Here is a 21,686-nt window from a genome sequence, read left to right on the forward strand (position 1 = left end):
AATTTTGTTTCTGGGTGGTGTCTCCGGTCTGAGTCCCAGCTGAAGCTGCTGCCTCTGTGGCATCATGATGAAACACTGCAGCTCTTGGTCAATAATCATTTCTGGACTTTAGGAGGATAAATAGTGCGTCATATATCAGATCCAGTTTCAAACAGAAGTGATTAACGTCAGCTGAGAGAAACAGAGAGAGAAGACAGATCCAATCATCAATAATGCTTCAGATCACAGTCTGCAGTGTTAAAGGTGTCACTGAAGGTGGATCTGACCAGCTCTGTCCTCTCTGCTCTGATTGGATGGTCCAGTCTGTCAGTCACACAGTAGCCCCGCCCCCTAGCCCCCCCCCCCTTCCCTCTAAATGAACATCATGTTGTATTTCAGACTGAGACCAGAAACTCATCAGGGAGGAGGAGGGACATTTTCCCATTGGAGTCGTTTCTAGACAGCCTGTAGTCAGACAACAGTTAGCCAATCAGAAGAGAGGATCTGAAACTAAAACAAATCAATGTCAGGAGATTATGCTAATGCTAAGGCTAATTCTCTGTTTCCCCACAGCAGCGCTGAGCTGGGAGCCATGTTGGTTTGGGACTTTTATTTTGGAAGGTCAGCCCTAAAAGGGTTAATCTGGTCTGTCGTCAGGGCCTGGTCCACACAGGTTCACATCAGGTTCAGCATTTGGTAACAAAACAAGAGAAGAAGAAATCTGGAACCCTGAAGGTCGTCAGGTTGTCTCTTCCTGTGAATGATGTAACAGGCCAGACATTCATTTAAAAATGTCTCATCTGTTTTCTTCTTCTTTGGTGTTCTAGGACGAGAAGAACCAAGTTCTGACGACCAACATCTGGCTGCAGCTGGTGAGTTGTTCATCTCCATGAACTCTGTTTCCGCTGCTCTTTGAAGCCTCTCACCTCAGTGAGCTCGGCTCTCTCAGACAAAAGCTCCGGTGAGAATGTCAGAGCTAATGGAGAGTGCGGGAATTCTTTAAGCATCTTCCTAATCCCATTTCATGCAGCTGTCCAAATTTAATTACGGTTGGTGTCGGCTGTGTTTGTAAAGTGGAGATGGTCTAATCCGGCCTAATCCGATGGAAAGGCAGGACCAACTAGTCTGTTTAATTTAATTTGGCAGCACCTCCTCCTCTGTAGCTGCTGGAGTCATTGTCTTTTTCTGAGGATGTCTGTAAGTCAGAGCAAACATTTCAGGTTGTGTGTCTGTGTGTGTTGTGGGCTTTTCAGTTACTGCAGCTCCGGGAGCTTTTTCTCCTCTGAACTTAAAAACAGTCAGAATATCGAGCAGATTTCTGCCTTCAGGGGCCGAAAGAGAATCTGGAATTTACAGCGTTTTGATCATTTTGTTTAGTTTTCTTTTCCTTTCCGAGCTGTTTGTGCTCAGCTGTTCATTAATGTGCACAAAACACTGACAGGAAGGTAACGTCGACCTTGTTCACCATCTCAGTGTGCTTACTTTTGTGAACTAGTATCAGATATTTCAGATGAAGCTGCGACAAAAGATTATTGTTATTGTCGAGTAACACTTTTAGAGCCACATTGAAGCTTCATGTGATTCTGTGGGATCAGTTCAGACTGAATGTTTCCTTCTACTCCACAGAAAGTTCCTCTCATGTGTTTGGGTCGTTTCTGCCTTTATCTGATCAGGAGTTCTGCTCATTAAGGATGAAAAATCAGCTCCAGATATCTGATTGTCTTTGCGACCATTTTAAGTTGCCTAGCAACAGAAGCTGGTGAGGAGGTCACAATAACCTACGGCGACCTGGCAGCTTGTTTCTGGTCGGACGTTCAGGCTCGTGGTTCTTTCCACTTGATGAAGAATTAAGAGAATCATAAAGTTTGATCTGTTGTCTTTATGTGTGTCGCCGTCAGTCTTCCTCATCACGGCCTCCTGAACTTAAATCTCTTCCTTCCCGTCCTGGCTGAGACTCTTTGAACCTTTTCAGACGATGACTTCTCACCTGCTCATCAAAAATACGCTCACACAACACCGTCTGCAGTCGGCCGTTTCTCTGTGAAGTCGCACTGATTTCATGATGCGCTGGAGGCAGAATGATGCAATTTAATGACTAAAGTTTCTATCGTGGCTTCGACTTCAATGAAAGAAACTGCTGTGTTCCAAAAAATGACTGTCAGAGGACTTTGTGTGTTTTTTATATTTTATTCATGTTGTTTCCTGTTGATGATTTTATTCTGATCACAGTGACTGGGAGTCAGATGGATCGAGACGCCTTCAGGTTTCTGCTTTTGTTCACATTAAAATAAGTTGACACTTTTATTATTGTTATTATGATTATTATCATTAGGAGCAGAGTGGCGGGTTCTGACAGAACAAGATGGTTTCTTCTTATTATTAGCAGTATACAAAGTAAGGATGGTAACAGGACGGCACAGTGGACCAGTGGTTAGCACCGTCGCCTCACACCAAGAAGGTTCTTGGATTCTTATTCTCTGACGGCTCTTTTCGGGCTCTCTGGGAAAATGTCCTAATTCTGTTTGGCTGGCCCTCACTGTGTAGGATTTACACACACGCTCTCTCTGGTGACAGCTGAATTCAGCATGACGCTAATTAAAATGTTGTTTTCTGCTTCTTTACGTTTAAATTTAAACCTATTTGACCTTTTTTTAAAACCAGAGATCTGCCATTGAAAACATCACTTAGCTGTTTGTCACACATTTCATCATCAGCACCATCACCACACTTCTTTTGGGAGGAGGAGGATGTGTGGGACCTTCAGATCTTCCTCCCTCCACAGGGCTGAGCTGTAATGAAGGCGAAGGGCGTTTGGCGGCGGCGAGCAGCAGAGCTGCGTATGTAAATGAGACATCAGCAGAGTCCTGATGCTTCCGTTACGTAACCCTCCTCAGTGCTGCTGCCTTCAGACAACAAACTGGACTCACTTTGTTATTTTTCTGTCTTTATTTAGCTCCTTGTGTCGACACACACCGAACTACAAGAACACAACTTCAAATGAAAAAAGAAGCTGTAATGATGGTAAAAAGTGCCAGAAAATAGTTTTACCCTGGACAGAAAGAGTCCGAGGTCGAGGTGGATTCTGAAGGATCAGCAGAAGGGTTAGTGGAGAAAAACAGCTCACCTACATTCTTCAAAAAGAATCAGACGAGGATGAAGAAGTCTGCAGGCCGCGGCATTAAAGAGGAAATTTATCTAATTCAGGCTTTTATGCGACATCTAATCCATAATGGACCCAGAACGAACCCTGTGGAACCTCGTCAGCTGCAGAAAAGAAGGAAATATTCAGTGTGTTTTAAGTTAGTTCTTGTTTTCTGATTCCAGAGAACAGAATCTGAACTGATCAGACAGAATCAGACGAGTCTGAAGATGAGGAGAGATTTTAGGATAACAAATTATGAAAAACCAGCGAAGCCTCACTGTGGCTCTGAAATGTCTGACAGAAATCCTTGTCAGTAAATTGGTGAACTGATAACTAACGATGTTGGTTTGACTTTATGTTTGGTCCTTATTTGTCTCCAGCAGCTTCTTTTTGTTGCTTCAGTGACCAAACACACTTTGTGTTAAATCGGCAGCAGATGTTTAATCTGAGTTTTTGGGGATTTTCAGAAAAACAACCTAAACAACTGCAGCTTCTGTGACGGCGGTTGCGTTTTATACACAGCTCAGAGAAAAAGGCACGACAAAGGCTGTGTTTTAGGACTGATGCCATTGTGTGTGTCTGTGTGTGTCTGCAGTACTGGACTGATTTCTACCTGCAGTGGAACTTGTCAGACTATCCAGGTGTGAACAACGTCAGATTCCCTGACGACCAGATCTGGAGACCGGACGTCCTCCTGTACAACAGGTACGAGCTCAGACCATGAACAAAGATGGCCACGCCCACTAACTCTCACCTAAAAGGGAGGTTGGAGGAAATCTCGCTGATGGTTTGTTCACTGGGGGAAACCCCAAAGCATCATGGGAGACCAAATACTCCTCTCTGAAAGGTTAAAAACGTGAGACGAACTCGACTTTGTTGACTTTAAGCTAAAGTTGGCTGTGAAAGATGATAATAGTTCAGGTTGTAGTTGTTTACGTGCCGATACGAGCTCTGACAGGCCGCCGGCCTTTCCCTGCACCGTCAGCTTGGCCGGCTAATGAGCCGTTCTTTGGCACCCAGCTGAGATCCGCCCACGGCCGGGGGAGTTCTATCTTTACCGCCGATAACCGGGGGACGAAAATAAGCCAGCCAGAGTGAACAGAAACCCCCTCAGTCAAACAGACCATGGTGAACCTCGGGGTCAAAGGTCAACTGAGCTACAACAATGGTGTTCAAAATGGAGACATAAGCTCAGTCTGTGGCGGTTTAACTTACTCCCGAACTGAAGCTTTCTGCTGCGTCACATGGGCTCAGAGGGACCAAGTCCAGACCTCCTGAGCCATGAAAGTAAAACCTGCAGAATTTAAAGTGATGGCTGGGGGCGTGGTCTCTTTGAGTGACAGGTGAGCCGCTCAGAGAAGGACCGCCCTCTTCTCTGTTTTTGTTTTCTGGAGTTGTGTAACAGGTAAACAAGCTGCAACAGCACAACTTCACATTTATGGTTTAATTATGAAGTTTTCCTGATCAGTCCTGATATGAATCTGCTGTTTCTGTGTTTGTCTCAGATAGAGCTCCTTTCCTCTCTGGCCTCAGGACTCTAACTGAATTTAAAATCGGTTTCATTGAGAAAAAGTTGCTCTTAGGTTGTAAAAACGGGCCTGAAGTGTCTGATGAAGCGTTCACTTCCTCGTTCCTTTGTGACATCACACCTCGGCCGTCTCTCCTCAGTGCTGATGAACGCTTCGACGCCTCCTTCCACACCAACATCCTGGTCAACTCCAGCGGCTACTGTCAGTACCTGCCGCCAGGTAAGATGCAAGCCCCTCCCACCACAAACTAAGCACCGCCCCTTCTCTGCTTCCTGTTCTGTCAGTCCTTCAGACTGAAACAACTCAACAACTGAAATCTTTAAAATGAATCATTTATATTTTCATTACTGGAGATTCCTAAAGACCATCAGACTGGGGGGGTCACAGGTCAGGAGGATTTATGGTCCTGATTGTCCTGAGACTCATCATGACTGCTGATGGAAACGAGTCGCTTCAGAGGAGACAAACGATGAAAACCATCCGGAGAGAATGTTAATTTATAGCTGAGTATTAAAACGTCAGGAACAGCTGATCAGAAATCAATAATCAATAAGAGTAGCTGATCTTTGTATTGACTTCATTTCCTGAAATCTCTCCTCATCTTCAGTCTGATTCTGTCTGATCAGTTCAGACTCTTCTCTGGAATCAGAAAACCAGAACTAGCTCTTCTTTTCCTTCCCCACTTTGTCCCGCTGGTCTTTTCTCTCAGGAATATTTAAGAGCACCTGTTACATTGACGTCCGCTGGTTTCCCTTCGACGTGCAGCGCTGCGACCTGAAGTTCGGCTCCTGGACGTACGGTGGCTGGTCCCTGGACCTGCAGATGATCGAGGCTGACGTCAGCGGGTACATCTCCAACGGGGAGTGGGACCTCGTGGGTAAGAGGGCCGTTCATTCACAGTTAAAAAAGTCCAGTGTTTTAAGTTTTAAAAGCAGAGCAGTCTCTGGACTTGGACCTGGACCGGCCTGAAAAAAAAACCCACCTTATTCACGTTGACCAGGCGGTTTGTTCCCACTGAGCCACGGGAGCATGAAGGCACCATCAGATCATCACTTTGACCTAAAACCTCAGCATGTTTAACAGTCACACTGAAACTAACCAGCTTCATTAATGAATTTGTGTCGATCTCAAACAAAGACAAAAAAGAAATCTTTCTCATTTGATGAGACTTTCTTTGTGATGTGGATCAGACGGTCGGTGCTCTGTGAGGTTTCTCCGTCAGATCTCAGTCTGCTGCCATTCCCAACAAAATACACAAGTACTGTTCAGTTCCTGAGAAGTTTCAGGACTTCTATCACTGATGGTCCGTAAATGATCAGGTGCTCTCAGGTTTTAACAGCCGAGCAGTTCAGCTCTGCTGGAGGCCGCGTTACGGCAGGAAAATACCACATCAGGCAACAGAGCGTGACCGATGAGTGACATTTAAACCGTTAAACTGCAGCTCAGATCTCTGATTTTATCGAGACCTGCAGCTTCCGCACGCTGTTTCGGTTTAATGGGGGCATAAAGACGGTGAAACTCTCAGCTGGTCTTTATCCTCATTAAACAGAATCTAAATCAGAAGAAGCTCATTCAGGGAACTCATTTCATCACGTTTGTGTCGCATAAAACTGTCAAGTGAAGCTTTAATGTTTGTAAAGAAACCAAAACTGGCTCTGGACCCTGAGAGGGAGTCGGATCAGGAGCTACACTTGATGGATCTGGACTCTGGTCTGTTACAGAGTCCACGTTAAACCAGCTCTGACGTCAGACGGCTCCACTCAACAGTATCTTCACAACACAGGACGTGAACTCAACTGGCTTTTTTCTCCTGAAAGCTCCTTTTCAGAGAAACCTGCCAAGACTCACTAAGATCTGGAAAGGTCACATGAGTCTGCAGGGATTTATCAGACACCAGACTGTCTTAGTTCAGGACTGAGGCCTCAGTGTGTCCCTGTTGTGTTGTTGTTGCTGGTGTTGCCTGTAGAGGTTCCCGGCCGGAGGAACGAGCGTTTCTACGACTGCTGTAAGGAGCCGTACCCGGATGTGACCTTCACCGTGGTGATGAGGAGAAGGACGCTCTACTACGGACTCAACCTGCTCATCCCCTGTGTCCTCATCTCCACCCTCGCTCTGCTCGTCTTCCTGCTGCCCGCCGACTCCGGAGAGAAGATCTCGTTGGGTGAGGACGATTCCAAACCTTCAGACTGACGACCTTTGACCTTTGTATTTTCAGACAGATTATAGAAGCATCTCAGAAAAACAGCTCTTAAATCTGAAATGTCCATTAAATGATCCAGAATTAGAGTTAGGGTTGTTTAGTTTTACATCTCTTTATCCTGCACAGACCTTCGGACGTCATCGAATGATGAACTTAACAGGAAGCTCCAAAATAAAAGCTCCTGAGTCTTTCAGTCTGTTCTGGTCTGATGTTAAATTCACAGCTGCGGTTTCTCTGACTCGAGGCGTCGACCTTCAAGCTTCTTCTGAAATTGATGTCCGAACAAAGCAGTCATATGATTGATGGGGTCGAGTCGATTCTCTTCAGCCATAAAACATCATGAAACAGGAAGTTAAAGTTCATTTACTTGCTTCATCAGTCTGTGTGTGTGTGTGTGTGTGTTAATGAGCTTTTTTTGTGTGTTGTTGCTTTTATTGATTCAATTTGTTTTGTAATAAGGAGGCAGCGACATGGTGTGTAAACCCCTGACCTTTGACCCCTCCACGCCCTCCCAGATCGTCCTAATGAGGGTCACAGGGGGGCCATTAATAATCAGCGTCCAAACTGAGACAGATCAGAGGACTCTGTCCTGTCCGTCTCCTCAGGACCTGGACTGCAGGTCTAAAGTGTCCGTCCTCTGTGTCCACAGGCATCACCGTGCTGCTCTCTCTGACCGTCTTCATGCTGCTGGTGGCTGAGATCATGCCGGCCACATCGGACTCTGTTCCTTTGATTGGTGAGACCTCCACCAGACCTCCAGCACCTCCTCAGTCTGGTTCAAAGGTCACAGCAGCTCCTGAACTTTGACCTTTGTGTTTCAGCCCAGTACTTTGCCACCACGATGGTGATTGTGGGTCTGTCGGTCATCGCCACAGTCCTGGTTCTGCAGTACCATCACCACGACCACGATGGAGAACACATGCCGCAGTGGGTCAGTCTTCATCCTCCTCCTCTCTCACCCTAACCATCAGTGAGCTTCAGTTTCGTTAACATGTTCTTCTTTTTTTAAAAAGCAACTTGAAGTGCTTTACACACACACACACACACACCTCGCCCACGCCCCCCCAGCTCAGATTCTCCTGACAGTTCAGAGATTGAACTGCCAACTTCTCAGCTTCAGAGTCGTCTCTTTAACCTTCCAAGTTCAAAAACATTAAGGACACAGAGTGAAGTCTGAGCCGGATCAGCGCTGCAGACGCGACGCGTCCCATTTCTGATCAGGAGTTCTGCTCAGTAATAATGTAAAATCTGCTCCAAAGCCTCTAATGCTCTAAATGTCTGATTGTCTTTATTCTGTCAGCACAATAAACTCAAACTTCCCCTCAGTCTGAATTTCAGGAGGATTCAGTGTCTGAATTGAGGACGCAGCTTTTATTGCACAAAATGAAAGTGTTGTTGTTCCACAGCTGAGCCTAAAAACAGTCGCCTCATTTCAGGACGTCTCGTTCTGTTCAGACTCTAAATCTGAAATGAAGACGACAGCAGCAGCTCTGCTGGCAGCAGAAAGAAAAGATCAGCGAGACAGCAAAACAGCAAATGGGATTTAAATCGAGCACAAATGAAGGAAGTAAAGGAAAAGGAAACATCAGAGGGAACGGAGGAATGAATCTCAAGAAGGGAAGACAAATAAGTATTAATAAAAAACCTCAAGAAAAGAAAGTCAGCTCACAGGAAGGCGAGTCACATGACCAGAGCTGATTAATTCACAGCTTCAGATAAACACGTTTCTGCATACATGAATTTTAATCCTGTTTTTATGGAAATATTTCTGAGATGGTAGAAACACAACATGAAAACTGGAGAAGCCTGAAAGTCGCTCAAAGTTAATGTGGCTACAGATTTTCCTTTTAAAATGGAACAAAATCGTGGAACAAAACTGTTTCTGGTTCTAAATCTTCAGCCGTCTGTTCTTTTGGTTCTTGTGTTGTTCTCCAGACTCGGGTGGTCTTGTTGAACTGGTGCGCCTGGTTCTTGAGGATGCGGCGTCCCGGGGAGGCCAAGGTTCGCCCGGCGTGTCACAACGCCCCCAAGCAGCAGCGCAGCAGTCTGTCCAGCCTGGAGCTCAGCGTCAGCCAGGCCTGGCTGCGACACCCACAGGTGACCAACGGAAACCTGCTCTACGTCGGCCTGAGGGGCGTGGACGGCCTCCACTACCCCACCCCCACAGAGCCCGAGCTCCTCTGCTCACGGCTGGTGGGAGGAGCCATCGGTGGGAATGAGGATGGGCAGCAGCTAGGGGGCGTTGTTGGAGGCAGTGGAGGCAGAGGAGGTGGGGCGTCGAATGGGGGCTTCTCAGTGGAGGCGGAGCTGAGCCAGATCCTGGAGGAGGTCCGGTACATCTCCCGCCGTTTCCGTGGGCAGGACGAGGATGAGACAGTCTGCAGTGAGTGGAAGTTTGCGGCAGCGGTGATCGACCGCCTGTGTCTGGTGGCGTTCTCCATCTTCACCATCCTCTGCACCATTGGCATCCTCATGTCTGCCCCCAACTTTGTGGAGGCCATTTCCAAAGACTTCTTCAGCTGAGGGCGGCGGCAGGAGGCGGGAGCCACGAGCCCACTGGTGCCATTTTTATCATCAATGATGAAGAAACAGACCTAAAGATTTAAAAACACGTTTCACACTAAAAACACTTCCAACATCATTTATTACCAACGTAACGCAAAGCGGTCAGTGGTAGCTTGGTTAGCGTTAGCCACAGGATCAGGGCCGGGATCAACCAAATTGGCATCCGGAGCATCAAACTTTTCTTTTCTGAAGAATATTTTCTATCCAGTTGGAGGAGGAGATAATTCTGCTCTAATATCTGAAATGGCCCGGCATGATTGGCTGAGCTAAGTGCAGTTTAACTTAATTTAGCTAGGTTTATTTGAGCATAGTTTAGCCTAGCTTATTTCAGCACCAACACAATGACCCCCACCCCCACACTCATCGTGTTGCCCAAAGATTAACGCAGCTTCACTCTTCCAGGCTCCGCCTTTCTGGACTCAGCTCAGTTATGATGTCATAGACTTTCTAGAGCCTCCAGCTTGTAATTTGTTTTTGTTTGGGTTTTTTTGTCAGCCATCTTGTTTTCTGAAACAAGTAGAAACCTTATTTGGAATAGAAGGTGGAGCTGACCTGCTCTGTTCTCTATCATGATTGGGTGGTACAATCTGTCAATCACACCATAGCCCTGCCCCCTAACCCCCATTTCCTAGTCTGTTTGTATTTGTGCTGTAATTTAACTCTTAACTGGAAACTTTAATTGGAAAGTCTCAGCAATAAAATAAAATGACCCATAATTCATCTTGTAATAATTTAACAGCTCAGATGAGTTCGATGTTTTTCCATTTGGTTGGAATACCGCTGGAGTTAAAGGCCTTCAGCAGATGAAGTCTGTCAGAGCAGAACATCTTGGTAAATTATTTTCCTTCCAGCTGCTGCAGTTAAACATTTTCCCCATTTTGACATAAAGTGTGACAGCAAAGTAAATCTAACTGATTTATCTGCAGGTGATTTCTCAGATGTTTGCCAACAGGAGCCAATCAGAAGATGAGTGATGTCCCCCCGTCCAGGGAGGGGGGACAAACCTGCATTAATCCAACTCTCGGCAGAAACAGACAGACATGAAGCAGCAGATGTTCTGACGCGGTCCTGATAACAGCATCAGGATGCTGGTGTAACTGAACGGAGGCAGTTCTCCTGATAGTTCTCCAGGGACCTCGACTTCTTCCTTTGTGTCCTTTCTGATTTGGCAGGAAGAAACAATCATCACTCATCAGAAGGAGCCATCAGTGAGAGTTGGAGTCTGCCATGTTCCACCAGCTGCTCCTGCTCCAGTCCGGTCTGAAGTCCGATCTGGATCCACTTTTCAGGCCAAACCCAGCAGTTTTAGATTCTGGGAAAGAAGCTGCGAGGAAAAGCTAAAACATTTAGGATGACAGATGATCAATGACAGCTGCAGCTCCTGGCCTTCCTCAGCCGGGACCAGAGTCAGCTGCTCCAGGTCTGAGGATGTGGACCCCAGCTGGAGGACGGTGGACAGAACCAGTCAAGAAGGATCAGGTCTCTGATCAGGATGAAGGGTCCTGGGGGAGGAGGGGTACAATCTGCAGCACAGAAACACGTTAAAGTCCCAAAATGATCAATAAACGTGAAGTTAAAACAGAAAGGATCGAAAATCATTTATCATTTATCAACAACAAACCCCAACTTATTGATCATGGATCAGAGTGATCACTCAGTGAGTCACTCAGTGGCACGATGCCGCTCTCTGCTGGTCAGCTGCTGTTAGTGAACATGAATGTTGTTATGTTTCTGTATATCTACATACAGACTTTGTTTTTGTTTATAAATGTGATAGGAACTTGAATCAGTGAAACGATGAACATAAACAACACGTGTAAATGTAAATGTACAAATGTACCATTTTCCTCTAAATGGGATCATAATTTAAAAATGAACATCATGATTTATTCAGTATTGTATTTTTGCATTCATTTTTTCAGTTCCACGTCCATTTGCTTCTTAGAGGGAGGTGACTTCAGTTCCTGTGGCTGTGGGCGGGGCCCAGGTGTGTCAGGTTTCAGCTCTTCTCACCTGTCTGATGACGTCATGCTGGCTCCTCTCTCTGCAGCTTCCTGACTCGGTCAGCTGTAGTCAGGATGGGCAGCGGGGCGTCGGTCAGCGAAGGGTCCCGGCCGGAGAGGCAGGAGGAGGCCGAGGGGGCGGGGCCCCCCACCCTGCAGGTAAATGTGGTCTGTTGGTTCTGCTGACAAACAGTCTGAGCTGAAGATCCTGATCTTTGTCCTGATCCTGGTCCTCAGGCAGATGAAGATCATATCATGGAGGTCCGGTCTTTAAAGAGTCAGCAGAGCTGCACGCCGCCACAAGAAGACGACGACGACGACAGAACTCCACACAGCGTCCTGAGTCCACCTGCAACTGTGAGCTGCTTTTTTAAATATTCACTCATCAATAATGAACCTGAATGTTTCACACGAGTGACTTCACCGTCAACACGGTCTGATATCATCAGAGACCTTCATCAGGTCCGCTGATCACCAGGAGGAAACTCCTCTGGTCCATGAAGTCTATGGGAAAATGTCCCTCCTCCTCCCTGATGAGTTTATGGTCTCAGTCTTCAACACAACATGATGTTCATTTTTAGATGATGCTCCATTTAGAGGGAAACAGAGCAGAAATGGACCAAAAAAAAAACCAACTGCTCCAACATTTATGTTGTTTGGTTTTTTTTTTTACTCCTTCTCGATGACTCCTTCTCGGGTGTTAGTGGCGGGAAAGTGGCTGATTGTGTCGTGTGCTCTCAGGAAACGGTGGCAGAAGGTGAAGAAGTTTCTCTGGACTTTGAGAGTTTCCTCCACGATAACGGGACACTCTACAGCTGCTTCAATCACCATGGCAACAGAGTTTACGTGGATGAGTTCCAGGTAAATAAGGAATGACGCAAACGGACTTCGGGCAGTTGAGGTTCCTCATCGTTTCTGTGTCTCTTCCAGAACCTGCAGCCGTTTCCGAAGGAGTGGTTCAACCAGGGACGCTTCGTCAGCACCAACGCTGAGGTCAGTGAGCTGTTCAGACGAGGTTCAGACACGATGAAAGGTCAGATATGTTCAGGTGTGTTCTCTTCCCTCAGGCCTCCGGTCAGCTCCAGACTCCGGCCAGCATTCAGCCGGCAGTCAGGGAGGACGACCGCACCGGCAGCATCTACATCCAAGGCAAAGGAACCGTCATGACCTACATGTTCGAGGTGAGACTGCAGAACCTCAGATCATTTCTCAAGTCCAACACCGATCGACTGACGGTGTGCAACGTTTTCCAGGAGAGGCTGAACGTCTGCAGGTTCTGGGATCCTGAGTCCGGCGTCTGGCTGCTGCTGCCGCTGCAGTGGGAGGTCAACGTTGAGTTTGTCAAAGCTCAGGTCCAGCGAGTCATGGTGAGGAGGACTCTGGTGCTGTTCTGTGTTGGGCTGATGTTCAGTTGATGGACTGTGTGGTTCCCTGTTCCAGTCTGCCCTGCCGGGTCTGCTGGACCAGAAGGAGATCACTGCAGCGCTCCGACAGTGTAACTATGACCCTGAAGAGGTCGTCTCCGTCTACCTCACCATGTTCGGAGAGATCCTCCTCCAGGCCTCTCCCAGCGGAGATCACAACTACGCTGACCTCAACTCCTTCAGGTCTGCAACGAAGACCAGATCAATCCGGATCTAATCTGACCAAGACAGGAGGTCCAGGGTGATCCTGTTAGTCTGAGATGATCAGTGTCCTGGTTCAGGGACAGACTTCCTTAAACCTAAAGTCTCCTGAGACCATGTGGTCTGAAGGGTGCATCCCCTCAGTCAGGACGTTTGTGGGAAACTTATCTTGCAGTGTTGAAAACAAAACTTATGTAGAGCAGTTAGATGAAAGCTCTCTCCTTCAGCGAGGATGTTTGTTGCTGATCTGAACCTTTGGTTGGTCCACCTCAATCTATCTGTCAGCTTTAACCCCACAGAGCCCTCCTGGAGCGGGACAGGGTCATCGAGGATCTGAGGCAGAAGCTCCAGACCAAAGAGAAGGAGGCGGACAATCTCTTCCAGAGGAACAGCTACCTAACAAGGGAAGTCCACTACCTTACCGACGTGGTCCAGCACCTGAACCAGAAACTGGCTGAGCTGGAGGCCGACCAGCAGGAGGCTCGAGAGAAGATCAGGTCTCTCTTGAACCGCCGGGCTCCTGCCACCGCACCTGCCAGAACCGTCTCAAAACCTGCCGTGGACCTCGGCCAACTGCGGCAGGTGGGCCGCCTGACCCGCGAGCTCAACGTCTCCAACAAACACCTTCGATCCACAGTCCAGCAGGCCATGAACGACATGAAGAACCAGCTGGAGCAGCTGAAAGGCGTCGTGGGGAAACTGGCCCAGGTGGAGGAGGAGGCGGCTGGGGAGGTGGAGGAGCTGCGGTCCCTCTACAGGAGGGAGGCGGTGGAGAGGAAGAGCCTGTACAACAAGCTGCTGGAGCTGCAGGGGAACATCCGGGTGTTCTGTCGCTGCAGGAGGAGCTCGACCTCCAGCTCCTGTCTGGAGAAGACCGATGACCAGGAGGTGGTGGTGGTCCAGAGGGGCAGCAGGAAGAAGTTCCACTTCGATAAAGTTTACCCTCAGAGCAGCTCACAGGTAACACAACAGCCACAGTTAGAAAAGATTTGAACTTCTTCACTGCTGTTTGATTAAAGTTTTATTCCAGTCCTGACGGCTCTGTGACTGAAGACTAAAAAACAGCCTGGTTCTGCCTGAAGTTTTTCCTGCTTAATCCAGAACTGCTTTGTATGTAAAGTGCCTCGATGCAACTTTATTATGATTTGGCGCTTTATAAATAAATCTGATTTGATTTGATGGTGCTATATAATGATGTTTGAGTTAATTAACACAAAGCTGGAGGGAGCGGCCTTAATGAGCCCGGAGCATTTAACAGCTCTTTAATAAAATGGCATAATGTTTCATCATCTCTAATTTATCTGTTAAACTGTTCAGTCTCACTGGGATCAAGTCAAATCACTAAAAATATAAAAGAGGATCCTTCTTCCTCTCTGCAGGAGGACGTGTTTGCAGGAACTCTGCCAGTGATCGCTTCCTGTGTGGACGGATATAACGTCTGTATTCTGGCCTACGGACAAACTGGATCAGGCAAGACCTTCACCATGATGGGGAGCAGGGAGAACCCCGGAGTCAACATCAGGTCAGACCTGAGGCCGAACAGCTGCAGACCTTCTCTCTCTGCAACATGTCAGAAGCCAAATCAGAATAATTGGGTGTCATTGTGCAACGTGTCACCTGATGGCAGCTCATCAATTCGTGACGAGATGAAGCTTCGGCTCAGTTTACGCTCTCAGGTCGAGTTTCCTGTCTGAGAGGGAAACTGTCATCGTCTCCTGTTCCCTCGGCCCAAAGGTGTTCAAACTGAAGTTAACATGAGTGTGTGTGTTTTTAGGGCGGTACGGGAACTGCTTCGTATCTGTGCAGAAAAGGAGAAGGTCTCCTACACTCTGAAGGTAAAACCGCTGAGGAGAAGATCTCTGTTCAAATCTTCGTTCAGACCTTCGACAGAAAACTGTCAGCTACCTCAAACCGCCTGGACCGTTCTGATCTGCGTTCTGAACTTCGACTCTTTTCAGATTTCCATGTTGGAGATTTATAACGACGCTCTGAACGACCTGTTGGCCAAAAGCCCCGGTGCTGCTCTGGACATTCGAGTCCAGGGGAAGTCAGTGTCGGTTCCAGGACTGACCCAGGTTCAGGTCCAGACCGAGGCCGATATCCTCAACGTCATGGAGACGGGTGAGAAGAACAGAAAGATCGCCTCGACCAAGATGAACATCCAGAGGTTTGGATGATTCTGATCATTTAGAATGAAGCTCAGTTCTCTGCCCTCATCACGTCCTCACCTGGTGTCGTCCTTCCTCGGTTCAGTTCTCGGTCTCACCTGGTGGTGACCCTGGAGGTGGAGGGTTCAGACGAGGTCTCGGGGCTCATGTCTCGTGGGACGCTCACTCTGTGTGACCTCGCCGGATCTGAGCGGATCTCCAAGACCGAAGCGGAAGGTCAGAGGCTGGTGGAGGCGGCGGCCATCAACAAGTCACTGACAGCGCTGGGACAGGTATGGCGATGAGCCGGTTAGAGAGCCGCAGTTTGACCGCACCGGTCCTGAATGAGGTGGTTCTGCTTCCTCCCTCAGGTCTTCAGTGCTCTGAAGTGTAACACTCTCCACGTCCCATTCAGGAACTCCAAACTGACCCACCTCCTGCAGCCCTGCCTCAGCGGAGACGCCAAGGTAAACAACCCCCGGGGGGGAAGGAGGGCTGAACCGAAGACAGGAGTCTCCTGCTCTGAAAACACTGAAAACACTCCATCCATCATTTTTATATATTATCTTCATTATAAATACAATGAAGAGCTCTTCATTTTATGTCACATCCATAACACAATCAGCCGTGTTTGTTTTCTCTGCAGTGCTGTGTGTTTGTCAACGTGAGTCCAGACCTGAAGGACGCGGTGGAGACACTGAGCACGCTCCAGTTTGGCTCCACCATTCGCCAGGTTTCACTCGGCAAAGCGACGCAGAACATCGTTCCGTCGAAGAACAACAAGAGCGCCAAGCAGGCGACCAACTGACGCTCAGCACAACAATGATTTCAGTTTATGAGCCTGATGAGTCGCTCAGTTCCAGCTGCTGAATCTGGACGATTCACAGACGAAGGTTTCTATTTTAAGGAATAAATTTCAAATTTGAGAGAAACGTGTTGACTTTTATTACTTAAATTGCCTTTTTCTTTTTCGCTGCAGCTGAGTTTGTGTCTCTGTGGATGTTTAAAGTGCATGAAGGCTGTGTTGTTTGCAGAAAGCTCAGTCTGAATCCAGGATGTCTAACTGCAGGAGCTTCTGTTCTTCAGCAGCTGGTTGAGTACGCTGCTCTGCTTCAGCGCTCTGAGGTCGGACATGTCCTCTGCGATCACCGGGACGTCCTCGCCGTGACTCGCCTCCTCGCTTTGGTCGTTGTCACTGTCTGACAGCGTGCACAGGAGGGCGTCGTTCTCATAGGTGGGGAAGTAATATCTGAGAAAAACCAAGGAAGAAGATGTAAAAATAACAATACATCTTATATCTAAAGCACTTTTAACGGCGCTCAGTAACACTTTACGGGAAACAATCAATAAAATAAATAAGGTGAGACGTCCCACCCCAGCTGAGCGGGGACTGTTGACTGATTATTTCAGTGTTGACTCTCAGTTTATTCACAGCGGAAGAATCATTTCAAAGTTTTTCTTTTCATTAATTTAGTTTACTAAAGTTTACTCCAGACGACGGTTTAATTTGGAACTGTGATAAACACCAGAAAAACGAACACGTCCTCTCCAACTCTACCTGAAATCTTGACCCAGCATGAAGGTGTGAAAGAAAAAGACTCACTGCGGTTGGTCCCAGGCCGACGCGTCTGGCAGCTTCATCACGTGACCTTCGGCCATGATGTGTCGCAGGGCGTCGGCTCTGGATTCAAACTTCTCCTGGCAGCCGTAGCAGCGGCTCTGATGGATCTGTCGCCGGATGAAGTTCACCAGTTTGACCTGCTGGTAGAACCTGAGACCTGAGGAGACGTTTAATATGTTTAATATGAGCAAACATAAGCTCAGTCTGTTTTAATGTGTATTTTAACACCAGGATAAAAATCTGACTGATAATTTACTACTTTCACAGAATTAATACAGAACCTTGACCAGATTCAGAATCCAAGAGCACATGGAGGTCTACCTTCACTGAATAACTTCAGGGTGTTGATGCTACTAACCGAGTTCTGTCCTCAGCATGAGGAGATCAAAGCCATGACCTTCCTGAGAGGAGAACGCACAAAGTGATTGTAATTTTAAATTCCTGTTTTCTGAAATCTCAATTCTTGATTCTTGCTGCTTCACCTTCATGTGTGTGTAGATCTGGTCCATCGTGTCTGACTGATGATCACAGAACAAACACACCGCAGAGACCGGATGGGCCTGCCAGTCTGACCAGTCACTGGACAACACAGAGACACATGAATTCAGGTGTGACTGGATCTAACGGAGACATGTTGTGTCATGTTGTGTCAGCTCCTGATGAAGATACTCACTCGTCCTCATCGTCCACCAGCTCACGGTCGTCTTCGCTCTGCACCTCCTCCCACGTCTTCCCCAACTCCTGCCGGAGAACACCACCAGATCACAGCACAAAGTTAACTCCATGTATATGTGTGGAAAAGTTAGAAATCAGACCTATTTGAAATATCATTCATTTATTTATTTATAGTGCATATAAATATGTATGCTTATGTCTATGTTACAGATATCCAGAGGATGTATTCATGTGATGATAATTATGTTTTTGATAGAATATTTGACAGACAGCTACTTAGAACTTGAATCTTATTTATTTTTTTTTACCAGGTAGTTGATGACGTAGAAGCGGTCGTACTCTCGGTTGCTGGCGTTGATGCGGCGGTGAGCTTTCTTCCTCATGTGATCCTTCAGCGTGGTTTTATCTCGAAACGTCTTCTCACAGTACAGACACTGCAGACTGACAACAGGAAATAAGAAAAAACATTGTGTGATCCTGAACTAAAGATCCAGAGCCATTAAAACAGCTTCACTAACATAAGAACTTCATCATTCTTGATACTTTTCTTTGTATTTCATGATATCAAACTAAAGGAGATTAGAGGACGTCACACTACAAAGTTTCTGTCAGTTCTTACTTGTCTAGTTTTCTCTGCAGAGCGTCCAGGAACTCGGTGCAGTAGACGATGTTGTCGGGGAGGCCGATGCTGAAGGAATGTTCTCTGGCCATGTGGTTGAGTAGAGTCGACCTGAGCACAGCATCATGGGACTTTTTCATCAACTGAAAATATATTGGTCTTTAAAGATTTACGCAGATCAGCCAAAACAACACTTCACTGACACCTGAAGTGGATTGCACTCGTGGCACTGAGAAGGATCTACTGTACATGTGGTATTCCCCCATGTGTTTCGTGGGAGGAATCAAACGTGTCACAAGTGAGCTACCTGTTTCCAGAAAACTCCTCGCTGCAGAACATGCAGAGACGATGAAAGCTGTTGTCATCTCGTTCCTTCTGCTGCTGCTCCAGCACCTCCTCCTGTGGGAGACCGAAGCTGTTAGAGGAAGAACAGAAGCTCCTAAAGGACACAACTCTGAGGTGACTCTGGTGCTGGATGTGGATTGAGGACCTCACCAGTCGTTTCTGCTGCAGCTTTTCTCTGAGGACTCTGTCCTCAGGAAGGACGTCACACAGCAAGAAGTAGTCCTCCTGTTTCTCTGTAACAACAAACAGAGGACAGGATGAAGATCTGAGAGTCTCTGAGTTTATTGTGTTGACAGAATTAAGACAATCAGATATTTGGAGCTGATTTTTCATCATTAATGAGCAGAACTGCTGATGAGATAAAGACAGAAACTTCAGATCAGCTCTAGAACGACACAAACGCATGAGAGGAACTTTTTTTTGGAAAAGAAGGAAACATTCAGAGTCTGAACTGATCGGAAAGAATCAGATGATTCTGAAGATGAGGACCCTTTTTTTAAAAAATTAATGTGGTTCTAAAAGGTTGACAGACCAGAGGACTCACCAACTGGGCCGGTGGAGTTTGTTTTGATCACGCTGCAGAAATCTGTGACAGGTTGCTCCAGAAATCGGCCTTTCCAGTACAACATGTACCTGACGGAGGAAAATGTGCAGATGTCAGAACAGCAGATGCTTGACAGAGGAACGCAGAGGAAACACTTCCAGAACATCTCCAGGCTCACACACAGAGATCTGTAGAAAATGGAGACTCCACATTCCAGAGCTTGAAGAACTGGATATTAACTGATGAGGATCAAATGATGAGCTTCTACTCTTAAAACCACAAATATATCTTCTCGTGTATATCAACATAGACTTGGGCCTTTAATATCTGCAAAATGGGGATCTTGCTCAGCAGTTAGAAATGAGTGAGTTGTTTTGAGATCAAAGTTCATACTTTGGGAGATCTGCGATCAGCTTGACGTCAGCGATGACCATCTTGTGCTCCAGCAGCAGGTGTTTGAGGAGGAAGTCTTTCTGCTGCAGGAGGACGGACTCAGAGCAGAACAGACACACCAGCAGCTCTGAACTGGGACCATGCAGACTGGGACCGTCGGTCGACTGCTCTGGAAAACACAGCGGCTCCAATATACTGTCCTGAGCTGAGAGAGGCAGACAGATCCAGGTTAGCTGACACAATTCTCTCTAAGGTAGATGCACAGAATTCATTTCATCTCAGGTGGCATTTGACTATGAATGAATTGTTACTATGATTTACAGCATTGTTAAATTCTTCTACAGATCTTCTGCAGCACAGAGCAACAGAACACTAATTTCTCTCAAAGACGAGACACTGAAACGTCAGATTCAACACGACAACTGCTTACTTTACTGAGCAGATGTTATCTTTAACTTCATATTTTAGACAGTGAGTTTTTTCTGTTTTATTTGTCATTGTAATTTGCTCTATTACTCGACAATCGGACAAAACAAATCTAGATTCTCAGCAGGAAAATAATATGACAAAGCTGAAGTCGATTTTTCCACCTATACAAACCAAACAGCAATAACTGGATATTAAACACTAGTTTTATTTTTTCACTTCATATCCGGGTGTTTATTTCTAACTTGCACAAAGACAATAAAGGTTTTTGGATTTTGAATAATGACGGTTGGACAGGAGGAAGTTTCTCCCGTTAATTAGAAATAAAACCGGGAAATGTGGACTTTTCCTAGTTTTCCTGTTTTTTGGATTAAAATTGGAGTTAAGTGACTCAAAGAGCAGCAGTCGGTATTTTACTTATTAACGCTTCACGGAGTCAACATGTTAGCAGCTGCTCTTAACATGCTAGGCAGCTAACTGCTAGCCAGTCGCCTTCGTTATGACGTAACGAGCTGCTTCCGGTCGGTCACGGTCAGGTGTGACGTAGTTGTTTTAGCGGCAGGTGAGCGATCACCTGTTCCGACCACGAACCGGCTCCGTTAAGTCCACCGACACCTTTAGAACCTCGAACATACCGTCTCCACTCCCGACGCAAGCCGCCATCTTCGCTGTCACGTGGTCAAAACAGCAGCTAAGGGGCCAATCAGAACGCGGGAAATTCACGCGCTACCTTCATGGTCCCCTCGTAAACGTAACCGCCACATTGGGGCGTTCAAGTGTTTGAAAGCAATACCTGAAAACTGTGAGGACGATCTCAGAAAGTCAAACTATAAAATTTATTCAAACTTAATATTGATTTGAGGTTAATTTGTAATCAGGTGGCATGTAGAAGAGTTGAATGATCTCAGAGTAAAATTTTTATTATTTTGTAAAAATCCTTTGCTTTTAGTGTGTAATGAAAAAAACAACAGCAACCTATCCAGGTACTCACATGGTGGCTGGCCTACTGAAGTTCATAAGTACTGCAGGGGCTTAAATTCTTCACTGTCAAAGTTTCTTATTTTAGAGATGCACAGTTATAGAATATGTGACTTTCTGTTTGACCCCATATTGTTGGCTGGAATTGTGAAGGGGCTACTGGTAAATCTGAGATAATCTCATAAAACACAGCGTCATTTCAGAACATCCACAATGTCGGCATCAGCTAATTTAAAGAGCAGCTCTATCGATCCCGCTGGTAGTCAGCTCCAACTTTATTCATGATGTATTTACACGGTGAAAATTCTTTTCAGTTAATCATGTTTAGTACAACTCACTGGAATCCCACAGAGAAAATGAGGCTTTAAGGTTGGCTGGGCCTTTCTGGGTATTTGCCAACCCTGCACATTAAATATTCCAGTCCTGGTTTAGGAATTAATTTAGTGTATTCCAGAAAAAGAGCAGTAGGTGGCACAAAAAGCTCAGTCTACAGACAGACGGACCCGTTTGCTCTGCACTGGTTTGTCTTCTGTCTCTATAAATGAGAGTCAGTTTGGTGGTAATTTGTTATCACACTAGAATAATATCATAATTATAGTTGGCTAATTATCATTATGATAATGAATATGAAATAAATACAGTTTATGTTAACGCTGCAATTAAAATCAGGATCAGCCCCCATCTGCCTCATTCAGGGTGGACTGGGTGGCTGAGGAGCTGTGAGGACAGTGTCCTCTTTGCTACACTCTCACATCCTGAGACAGACTGTTGTTGTTCAAATATATTTATCAAACGTGTTTATTTGGCAGTTCACTGCTGATTAAACTGACATGAAGACCATGAAGTCCTCGCTCTCTCTCTGTCCCTGTGGAGGTGGTGCTCCCTCTGCCTCCCT

The 21,686-nt window shown here is 46.5% G+C and overlaps 3 protein-coding genes across 4 annotated transcripts in view; 2 read left to right on the forward strand and 1 right to left on the reverse strand.

The window, feature by feature from the left end:
- Positions 1-9,373, forward strand: part of LOC115056084 (neuronal acetylcholine receptor subunit alpha-7) — a 10,048-nt gene extending 675 nt beyond the window's left edge. The window contains exons 2-9 of the mRNA XM_029522341.1: positions 807-851; positions 3,717-3,826; positions 4,790-4,869; positions 5,360-5,527; positions 6,617-6,811; positions 7,500-7,586; positions 7,672-7,781; positions 8,786-9,373. Coding sequence (XP_029378201.1) covers positions 807-851; positions 3,717-3,826; positions 4,790-4,869; positions 5,360-5,527; positions 6,617-6,811; positions 7,500-7,586; positions 7,672-7,781; positions 8,786-9,373 — 1,383 coding nt within the window. The remainder of the gene's footprint in view (positions 1-806; positions 852-3,716; positions 3,827-4,789; positions 4,870-5,359; positions 5,528-6,616; positions 6,812-7,499; positions 7,587-7,671; positions 7,782-8,785) is intronic.
- Positions 9,374-11,493: 2,120 nt separating this feature from the next.
- LOC115056085 (kinesin-like protein KIN-14E) lies at positions 11,494-15,998 on the forward strand. The gene is made up of 13 exons (XM_029522342.1): positions 11,494-11,577; positions 11,656-11,775; positions 12,160-12,279; positions 12,349-12,411; positions 12,486-12,785; positions 12,859-13,025; positions 13,343-14,003; positions 14,423-14,565; positions 14,818-14,878; positions 15,002-15,210; positions 15,297-15,483; positions 15,562-15,657; positions 15,837-15,998. The coding sequence occupies exons 1-13, from the start codon at positions 11,494-11,496 to the stop codon at positions 15,996-15,998; spliced, it is 2,373 nt and encodes a 790-aa protein (XP_029378202.1).
- Positions 15,778-20,486, reverse strand: znf277 (zinc finger protein 277). Of its 2 annotated transcripts, none has more exons than XM_029523112.1 (12): positions 20,449-20,486; positions 19,388-19,592; positions 18,995-19,083; positions 18,601-18,683; positions 18,413-18,504; positions 18,106-18,216; positions 17,795-17,927; positions 17,485-17,552; positions 17,294-17,390; positions 17,170-17,212; positions 16,794-16,968; positions 15,778-16,439 (listed from the first exon to the last, which is right to left on the reverse strand). In XM_029523112.1, the coding sequence occupies exons 1-12, from the start codon at positions 20,474-20,476 to the stop codon at positions 16,250-16,252; spliced, it is 1,314 nt and encodes a 437-aa protein (XP_029378972.1). In that variant the 5' UTR covers positions 20,477-20,486; the 3' UTR covers positions 15,778-16,249. The 2 variants fall into 2 exon arrangements, with proteins under 2 accessions (XP_029378972.1, XP_029378973.1); XM_029523113.1 differs by having other exon boundaries at positions 20,388-20,455.
- Between the last annotated feature and the right edge of the window lie 1,200 nt (positions 20,487-21,686).

The sequence above is a fragment of the Echeneis naucrates genome, chromosome 16 (assembly GCF_900963305.1).
Source record: "Echeneis naucrates chromosome 16, fEcheNa1.1, whole genome shotgun sequence".
NCBI lineage: Eukaryota > Metazoa > Chordata > Actinopteri > Carangiformes > Echeneidae > Echeneis > Echeneis naucrates.

What these genes read in the sequence shown, in the direction of transcription:
- LOC115056085 (XM_029522342.1), top strand. Translation starts at nt 11,494, where the DNA reads ATGGGCAGCGGGGCGTCGGTCAGCGAAGGGTCCCGGCCGGAGAGGCAG. An exon ending in ACCCTCAGAGCAGCTCACAG is followed by an intron (nt 14,004 to 14,422) that starts GTAACACAACAG and finishes TCCTCTCTGCAG; the next exon opens with GAGGACGTGTTTGCAGGAAC. An exon ending in GCCTCAGCGGAGACGCCAAG is followed by an intron (nt 15,658 to 15,836) that starts GTAAACAACCCC and finishes TTTTCTCTGCAG; the next exon opens with TGCTGTGTGTTTGTCAACGT.
- znf277 (XM_029523112.1), bottom strand. Translation starts at nt 20,476, where the DNA reads ATGGCGGCTTGCGTCGGGAGTGGAGACG. An exon ending in TCTACGTCATCAACTACCTG is followed by an intron (nt 17,553 to 17,794) that starts GTAAAAAAAAAT and finishes GTTCTCCGGCAG; the next exon opens with GAGTTGGGGAAGACGTGGGA. An exon ending in CTGGTGGACGATGAGGACGA is followed by an intron (nt 17,391 to 17,484) that starts GTGAGTATCTTC and finishes TGTGTTGTCCAG; the next exon opens with TGACTGGTCAGACTGGCAGG.